Below are 10410 nucleotides of genomic sequence, written 5' to 3' on the forward strand. Positions count from 1 at the left end.
CAATAATATATGATGTAATAATAGATTATGTTCCTTTACACAATGATTATAACACATGTTTATAAGGATGTGAGTGTGTAGGAGTGTCCAGACTCCACATGCAGAACGGAGGAAATGAAGAGCAGGATTTAAAGCCATACAGTGCTTAAATCTCTAAACAATGGGAGTTGATGTGTCACGTGTGCTGACTAAGATTATTTTGTTTATTTTGAGATATCTTTTGCCAAATATTATATTATTATTATATTGGTGATTTTTTTTAGAGCTAGCTGAGCCAAGATGTCCATTAAAACGAGCTGTTAGATTTATTTTAAAGGCGAGTTAGTGATCACGTGACTTGCTGAGTCACGGCTAAGCCTAAGGTTGTTGAAGTGGGCGTGTCCTCATGGAAGGGGGTTTCACTAATCAGCCGGATTCAACATATTGTTGTTATAATTAATTTAATGCTTTGGTTATATCTGTAGATTTTGTACATTTAGAGTTTTCTTTTCCTTTTATGACTTTCTTGAGATAGTGACACTAACAGAGTTTAGTGTTATCACAGTAAAAGACTAAAATATATGAATTAATGGCTGTGACCCTAGTTGGGCTTCAGGACCGTGGACAGCTGCTCGAACCTTCTACCACTACCTTTAAAAAATCTTATCATAATAAACATAACATGAAGGATCTCTTAGAGGTCTAGATTTAGTTGGGCTAAGATGGGTTACGTATTTCTATGCAAACGTTTGTTTACAAGTCAAAAATGAACAAAATTATGTTCAAATACATTCATAGTAAAAAAAAAACCTGTGTTATTGTCATCACTACTGTTATTGCACAGTATTATATTTTATTATCACTAGATTATTGATGTCAGGACTAGGCCTGATTTTTAGTTCATATTTTGACCTTGAATTTTACGACATGTTTATTGATTTTTGTTTACCTTTCGCTTTACAATATATTTAACCCACAAAATATTCGTATATAAGAAACCCCTATTCTAAGTAATTTTATAAACATGCAAACAAAAGCATAAACACACGAAAAACATTCCTCTCTTGTTTTCAGTCATCAAATTATTTCACACAGTTTGATAACAGAAATAAAATTTTATTGCTCAGTTTAAAAATTCGCATGCATTCTTTCTTTTCAGTAGACATTAGAAGTGCTGTCCAGTTTACAGTCAGAGCTCAGCTTGTCACTGTGAAAAGCTGACCTTCTCATTAAAACAACAACAACTGCAGCAAAAGCAACAACATATAGCTGTCAGTGTCATTGTTTTCAAAGACGACAGAGTAAGCAAATTGATATTTTAAAAATCCCCACTGCAGCCACATTCCTGAACAAGAAAGGAATCTGGGGAAACACGAGGGGAAAATGACCAACAGCACATCATAAATACATGATATTACATTATTACACAACAGTATTTACTGACAGGGCAGAAATCATTTCCTGTATTTGTGCATGTACTCCATTTAATTACAAAGTTCCCAGATCACTGGTGGCAACTTCTTAATGAAATGTATTCTGTTCAAAGTCCAGTACGAATAAAGTGCCAAATAAGACATTGTCCTGTGCGCCATTAGGATAATAAGTAGTCTATTTGAAACGGGTGAAAAGCTCCAGGTTTAGTGGACGCGTGTGCGGTGTTTGGTGTAATTCTCGGGACCGGAAGGCGATCTGAGCTTAGCGGAGCGCTGAGAAAGTCTCTGTCATGCCGCATCCCAGCGGCCAAGTCCTCAAACGCGACGCCCATCATCCCGTAGGCGCGGAGCGTGTGCACCGCGGTGCTTGCATCCACCAGCGCGTGAAGCGGTGCCCCGCGCGTGACGTAAGGCGCTGGTGCGGGGGCACCCCCATGCCAAGTGGCCGCAGCGATGTCCTCCGGCTGCTCCCTTTTGCGGAAAGGTCGGCTTAGGATGCTGTCGATGGCGAACGGGCTTGTGAACTTGGTTGCCGCTGAGGGCGCGTTTATAGAGTCCGTGGAGGCTTGGTTTGTGCTCTCATCCTGCTCCCGGCCCGATTTTTTGCCAATTCGCTTCCTGCGTCGCCGGAACACGCCGTCGGCAAACGTGTATTCACTGTGTGGGTTCAGCATCCAGTAGTTGTCTTTGCCCCAGGGGCGCGAGGGGTCGCGCAGCACCTTCAGGAAGCAGTCGTTCAGCGACAGGTTGTGGCGCACCGAGTTGCGCCAGCCCGTGTAGGTGCCGCGGAAGAATGGGAACTTGCGCATGAGGTAGTCGTTGATCTCAGCGAGCGTGAGGCGGCCCGAGCTGGAGTCGCGGATGGCCATGGCGATCAGGGCGATGTACGAGTAAGGCGGCTTTGGTCTGCGTGTGTAAGGCTTGCCTTTGTCCTTGCCCTCAATGCGCACTGCTGCAGAGGACATGGCGGCGGAAGACGCGACAGGTGCGCACGGGCTGTGTGCTGCGCAATCACCATCTGACCCCAGTTCGTCTTCCCCGGACAGCGGAGACGGCACACTGGTCTCAGCGTCGCTGCACGTCTCCGGTGGTTTCGCGTGGTGATGCGTCCCGCGGAAAACCTCCAGCTTCATGATCACAAGTCCTGCGCTCACAAAAAGTTTAGAGAAAAAAGCAATTAGAAGAATAGAATCCCCGCTGTTCACCGAAACTCAAACGGAGTCGCTTTGTTTGGAAGTTCAACCAGGCTTGAGATGAAAGTTCTCAAACTTCGATTGAAAGAGCAGCTGCACAAGTGCGAGGACACTTAATATGTGATAGAGAGCTGTCTAATATAGAGCTCCGACACCTCGAGACCTGCCTACGGAGGCGGAGCCTCGAGCTTTATTCAACCTGATTCACGAGAACAAATAAATCCGTTTTTAAATGACACTTATACAAACAACGACAAGAAAAGAAAGAACAAACACGCGTATAATGCATTCGTTTTGTATTTACGGCATTAATAAGATATAACATTGCGTCCCTGGCATCTGTTTACGTCTGCCTGATTTCTGCAGAGGTTTCTGTTTAAGATCACCTGCTTTACCTGCGGCTCACCTGTGCAAAACAGGAATTCCCTTTCATGTCACACAAGCAGGTGGCGTGCGCTTACCAGACATATTTTCTAAGTAGGGTGAGGAATGTATGTGTGTGTGTGTGTGTGTGTATGTGTGTGTGTGTGTGTGTGTGTGTGTGTGTGTGTGTGTGTGTGTGGTGTTGGGGGTGTATTTTCTTACGCAGACTATTTCAGACAGGTTTATGTAAGTAACCTGTAAAGGTTATTGTCTTGTGGAAATATTTCATGACTACTGATTGGAAATATGCCCCAAATAACGTGCGTAAAAGGTGTGTGCAAAACGGAGGTCACCACACAGGTTACGTGTGTGTGATTGTGTGTGTTCGGCTTAAATGACATCTTTTGTAAAGCGTGTAGGCAGATCTTATGTCAATAACGGATGGTCCTGACAGGTTTGAGAAGAATATGTCCCAGTGCGTCAGTTTAGATTTCTTAAATAAATAGACGCAGAGGCGTCAGGGTTTGGTCAAGAAATGCCTAGCATTTAAAGTGTGCTACTGTTAGACACGATTTACTCCTGACATAGGAATGAAAATAGAAATAAAGACGAAAACAAAACAAACTTTCTGATCATTCATTCAAATCTCTAATTTAAAATCAGACACATTCCAAGCAATCTGTGATAAGATTTATTTAATAAAATTATTAACCTGAAGCCAACGATAAACAACATAATCAGCTACACCTTTAGGAGATAAGGTTCAGTCTGGAACCTAGACAGTATGTTTTTGTTTTTTTTACAGGATGTCCTTCAGTGAAAAATATGTCACTCTACATTCCTCAGGGCAAAGGGTTCGACACAGAGCTTTTTAAGAAAGCTGTGAACTCTTGAAGAACCAACAGGGTTTCGTTTTTGTATAAGAGTGTGTAAGGGAAGAGTGAAGTAGTAGTAGCTCAGTGGTGAAGGTGTTGCATGATGTCGTTTCTGACGATCAGAAGGTCGTGAGTCGATTCCCAGGAGCGATAAACTGCTACTCCTGGGCAACTGAGCAAGGCCCTTAACCTTCGATTGCTCAGCTGTATGAATGAGATAAAAGTAAGTTGCGCTGGTTAAAAGTGTATAGAGGAACATTAAGTGCAGGAAACATCATCTTCAGAAAAGTTTAATAACCCATCAAAGTTGCACCCTTCTAGAACAACGTTCCCCAAAAGACGTGGATGATATTCAATGCATTCGAGATTTTGCTCTTCTGTTATAATTGCTATTAAATATGACCTTTAAAGGTTCTATGTGGATCCATATGACTGAATGCCTCCCTGTTAGAGGACCGCATACAGTACATGCATCTTTCCTTTAGAGAAATGATGACTGTTAAAGTTAAGCGTGAGGACTGGTAGCATTTACATTTTCCACTTTTAACTGAGCTCAAATCAGTAATCGCTTTGTGTCCTGTTGAATCAGTTCTTCATTTTTTGTACTAAAGACAACGTCGAAATCAGGAGCGACAATGTTTCCACGGAATAAACACCACATCATTAAATCAGTTCTGTGTAACAGGATTCTTTGCAGTTCTTGGCTCTGTTTGGTTGGAATGTGTTGATTAATTCCCCATAACAGTTCTAAAATGTCTTTGTTTTTATAGTAAGAGCGTGTACTGTACACATCTGTATAGTTTTTGCATATAGCATATTGCATATTGCGTATAGTTCATCTGTATAGTTGTTGCATATGAGCAGGTGATGTTTATGGAAGTCTTCGGTGTCAACGCTTATTTTTTACTTGGTGCTGAGCAACAATGTTAATTTCTTTCATAGTACTGAGAGGCAGAAACAGGACACTGTGATGGACCACCGGACAATTGGAGATCAGGTAGCAGCTCATCTCGCCTGGAGAATTTATCACTGGTTCCCATCCTCAAACCCATAGCAATTAGACAATGCAGTGAGTAAGCTCAAGTTTTTTACGTCTTGAACGTTACTGAATCATTAAAAGTAAACAGAAACGGATAAAACGCCATTCCTTCAACTGTTATCTTGAGAAAGTTGTTGTAGTATAAGAGGAATAAACCACTTGCAGGAAAATATTCATCTTTTTAATTCATATGTTAATTATTTTCCCAAAACAGCACAATGCTATGTGTTGTGTTCCTTACAATAAACATGACATGACACACTGAACAAAACCATAAACAAAAATAAAAAATAATATAGTCTTGATTTCTTCTTGTTCTTTTTTTTCTTCTTCTCTACTTCGGTAGTCAGGGCGCTAATCAGGAAGTCTCTCTATAATCCCATGATGCACTGCAAAATCCCCCCTTTTTTTCATGTACTTTAAACAACATAAAATGGAAATAAAGTAGCATTCAATAAAAAAAATAGCCATGTGACCAGAAAGTGAGCCATCAGTGTTACAATGTCTAGTGATTCCTTAAAAGCCCTCCGTGTCTACATGATGAACTGATTTATGGCTTAGGGACATAGAGGGCTGATTGAGACAAGGCCGAAAGCTTTGAGACACAATCCAATGATCCTAGGAGGGTCGTAATTTGGTAGCTTCTTCATCAACAGCTGTATAGAATGAGTCGTGTGCATTAGCATTAACTTTAACATGAACATTAACAGTAGACGTCTTGAATTGTGAAGAATCAGCAGAATTTGTAATAACGCACAGATTTCCTTTGGACGTGAAGATATAAACGGTGTGTGTTTGTATGTAAGGTAATACGTTTGTATTTCAAATAACAAAAACAAATAAGAACAGGATTACTGCAGTGTTAAATGTGCATTTGGAATAAGAGAGAGAGAGAGAGAGAGAGAGAGAGAGAGAGAGAGAGAGAGAGAGAGAGAGAGAGAGAGAGACAGAGAGAGCTTGCATGCCCCGGCATGACAGTGATATATCATAGCAACGTCTGACACAAGTGTACAGAGTAATAACATGCGTTTTGTCATTTGTGACATTCACAAGCTTATGAAAGACAGCGAATGTGGTAAAGTACTAATCACATGCTGTCACGACATTGTTTCTCATGAGGACGGTTATCGAACAGCACGCACTTCCACCAACACCCAGAGAATTTCTCTTACCAGATATTTAAAAAAGAAGATCATAGATGAACTTGGGATATTGTGCTTCAGCGCTCAGAATGTATCGGATGGCTTAATCGGCAGCTCGATCTCGAGTGTGTTACTGATTTCATAAGAGATTTGGGCAAACGTGAACAAGCGGCGGCATGCGGGTTGGATTTTGTTTTGGATTTCACACAAAAAGAACGGTAACCCCGTCCTAACCCAAACATCACCCCTTTGTAGCTTTTGTAACCAAATCACACACATTTCATTTTCGTCTGATCATGAGATCATGAGATTTTTTTATTTTTTTAACAGACACCTGAGGGACCTTAAAGGGAACATTTGATTATTGTTATCACACACAAGACATCAATAAATAGGAAATATGTGAAAATAACCTGCATTTGACAACAAATCACATGTGATTTGATTCAAATGATTCATTAACTGAAGGTGATTCAATAACTGAATCTAAAAGTCATATATGTATATTTGTTTTTTATGTTTTTGTTTTTTTTTCTAAATTATTCAATTAATGAGTCATTTGGAAAAATAACACCCACAAACATAATTGAATTATTTGTTAAAAAAAAAGATCAGTCATTAATAAAGAATCATCTGAAATAATTCTATATGATTCTAAGTGACGTGACACTCAGAGTGACACTCAGGTGACTCATACACAGAATTTGTTCTCTGCATTTAATCCAGCCAAAGAATCAAATACGGTATAAATAAATGAAACGAGTGACATGAGCATAAATGAATAACGTGTAAAAATCATGTGTAGAAAAAAAAAATAGGTGTATATATTCATTAATAATGCATTGTGAAAATAAGTGAATCATATGTATGAATCACGATTCACAATGAAACATGTGCATAAAAATACCTGCAGTAATCCTAAAAAAATTATTTTTTGAATCATTTTAAAAAGAGCATTACATGTCGTAAAATACTGTTAATGAAAATGCTGTTGTTTATTCGCAAATATCGACAAATAAAAAAAAATCGATTAATATATTCATTAATTAATCGATTAATTAACTTTAAACTCAAATTTAAAACCGAAACCAAATGATTCTTTTGTAACAGCAAACACAATCCACATGAAAATATTTTTTTTTCAAATACTAAAAATGAGTCACAAAAATCATAATCATACATAAATATATGCTTGTGAATATAAATTCATAAATAGCAAACAAATCACGAGAAATAAAAGATTTAATTTAAACGAGTAAAAATAAACACATCAAATGAACCATGAGACATATATATATATATATATATATATATATATATATATATATATATATATATATATATATATATAATGCTGTGAATGAATCATGTGGGTGGTTTGCAGTTAAGTCGCTTCACTGTGCAGCAAGTCAGAAACGTTTAATTAAAGCAGTTAAGATGCCGTGAGTTAATAATATTGAAACTAAACAAAAGTGAGGCCTGTGTGTGAGCCCAGTCTCAAGGTGTTGTTTGCCTGGTTGAATATTTGACATAATGGTGGTAGCAGGAATTGTCATCCGGGGCTGTTTCTGGCCATGCCTGTGAGAAAACATGCAAAAACGCTTCACACCCTAATCGTGAAAAGGTTGTGACCTTTTTTAATGGCATCAACCTCGTATTTCTTTCCACACGCTGCTGCTATCTTACGCGCTTCATGCAGTGGTGTGGAGAGACGTCTGCATTCCTGTCTTCTGACTGATGGCATTCTTATTGACACACAGAGATGGGCAGAGATGAGATTCGAGTCTAATCGAGTGAGTGTTAGCGAGTAACGTTTTCCCTGGATGTTCGGTGTTAAAGGGGAACTCAGAGCAGCGGTGTGTAGCCAGGGTGGCTAGCATGAAGCGTCCCTGGTGTCTGTTTCCATTCTGTGTGTGTGTGGTGTAATGAGAGGGCAGTTCATTGGGGTAATCTGTTTTCACCACTGATGACACCCAAGCTCAGGTGAAGTCAGTGTTTTTCCCAGAGCCGCGTGTTGACTCAAAGCTGCTCTGTAATCCTGCATCACAATGACAAAGGTCCAGCGTGTCAGTGTTGTTCACATTTCTCTTCCTCTCGCGTGTTGTTTGGATTGCCCTGGAGGTGTGGCAACATCACCGTGTCAGTGTGCACTCCATGACACCACACACACATTCAAACCTATTAAAATAGCTCCGTAAACAAGGGCGAAGTAATGATTCCTGAGAATGAGCAGCTTTGTTGTAGCATAATGATCCACCTGTCATTGTGTTCATGTGCTTCTAATATGTGAGTAGCTGTAAAAACAGGACAGAATGTCTCAAAGGGTGGTGTAGAGGACACAAACATAGCATATCTTTAGCAATTAGCTAAATCAGTTATAGAAATCACTGCATTAATGAGAGTGGATGGAGAACAGAGGGGTTTGTTTTACTTCATTAATGTTTAGCTCCAGCTGGAAGTAAAGTAGTGTGTTGTGTTTTCTGCATCAGAATCCTGCCGCTCATTTAAACATGTTTTTGCTTGTTGATGACATTCTTTTTTTTTTTTTTTTACTTATTTGAACTTTTTTTTTTTACCAGATGAAAGCGGAAACTTTAAGCAAAATATATCTTATGTATCTCTGTACACTTTATTTTTCCCCACATAAGGTATGTGTTTATCTTCATCTAGTCTTTATCAGTGTCAAGATCTGATCAGTGTAAGCAGGAGATTGTTTCTCAATACACACACACACACACACACACACACACACACACACACACACACACACACACACACACACACACACACACACACAGACACACACACACACACACACACACACACACACACACACAGAAACACAGACAAACACACAGACACACACACACACACACGTGTACACACACAAATTCACAAACACACACAGAATTGCAGACACACACATACACACACAAACACACAGACACACACAAAAACAGAGAAAACAGACACACACACAGACAGACACACACAAAGAAACACAGACACACAGACACACACAAAGAAACACAGACACACAGACACACACACAGACACACACAGAGAAACACAGACACACACAGACAGACACACACAGACACACACACAGAGAAACACAGACACACACACACAGACACACACACAGACACACACACAGACAGACACACACACAGACACACACAAAGAAACACAGACACACACAGACACACACACAGACAGACACACAGACAGACACACACACAGACAGACACACAGACAGACACACAGAGAAACACAGACACACACAGACAGACACACACAGACAGACACACACAGAGAAACACAGACACAGACAGACACACACAGACACACACACAGACAGACACACACACAGACACACACAGAGAAACACAGACACAGACAGACACACACAGACACACACACACAGACAGACACACACACAGACACACACAGAGAAACACAGACACAGACAGACACACACAGACACACACACACAGACAGACACACACACAGACACACACAGAGAAACACAGACACAGACAGACACACACAGACACACACACACAGACAGACACACACACAGACACACACAGAGAAACACAGACACAGACAGACACACACAGACACACACACACAGACAGACACACACACAGACACACACAGAGAAACACACACACACAGACAGACACACACACAGACACACACAGAGAAACACAGACAGACAGACACACACAGACACACACAGACACACACAGACACACACGGAGAAACACAGACAGACAGACACACACAGACACACACACACAGACAGACACACACAGAGAAACACACACACACAGACAGACACACACACAGATAAACACAGACACAGACAGATACACACACAGACACACACACACAGACAGACACACACAGAGAAACACACACACACAGACAGACACACACAGAAAAACACAGACACAGACAGACACACACACAGACACACACACACAGACAGACACACACCGAGAAACACAGACACAGACAGACACACACACAGACACACACACACAGACAGACACACACAGAGAAACACACACACACACACAGACAGACACACACAGAAAAACACAGACACAGACAGACACACACACAGACACACACACACAGACAGACACACACAGAGAAACACAGACACAGACAGACACACACACAGACACACACACACAGACAGACACACACAGAGAAACACAGACACAGACAGACACACACACAGAGACACACACACACACAGACAGACACACACAGAGAAACACAGACACAGACAGACACACACACAGACAGACACACACAGACACACACAGAGAAACACAGACACAGAATGACACACACACAGACACACACACA

General features: G+C 40.7%; 1 protein-coding gene across 1 annotated transcript; it reads right to left on the reverse strand.

The window, feature by feature from the left end:
- Nucleotides 1-1079: 1079 nt before the first annotated feature.
- On the reverse strand, nucleotides 1080-2732 carry foxq1a (forkhead box Q1a). Its single transcript, XM_027176972.2, has one exon. The coding sequence runs from the start codon at nucleotides 2543-2545 to the stop codon at nucleotides 1571-1573; it is 975 nt and encodes a 324-aa protein (XP_027032773.1). The 5' UTR covers nucleotides 2546-2732; the 3' UTR covers nucleotides 1080-1570.
- Between the last annotated feature and the right edge of the window lie 7678 nt (nucleotides 2733-10410).

Source organism: Tachysurus fulvidraco, chromosome 1 (genome assembly GCF_022655615.1).
Source record: "Tachysurus fulvidraco isolate hzauxx_2018 chromosome 1, HZAU_PFXX_2.0, whole genome shotgun sequence".
Taxonomy (NCBI): domain Eukaryota; kingdom Metazoa; phylum Chordata; class Actinopteri; order Siluriformes; family Bagridae; genus Tachysurus; species Tachysurus fulvidraco.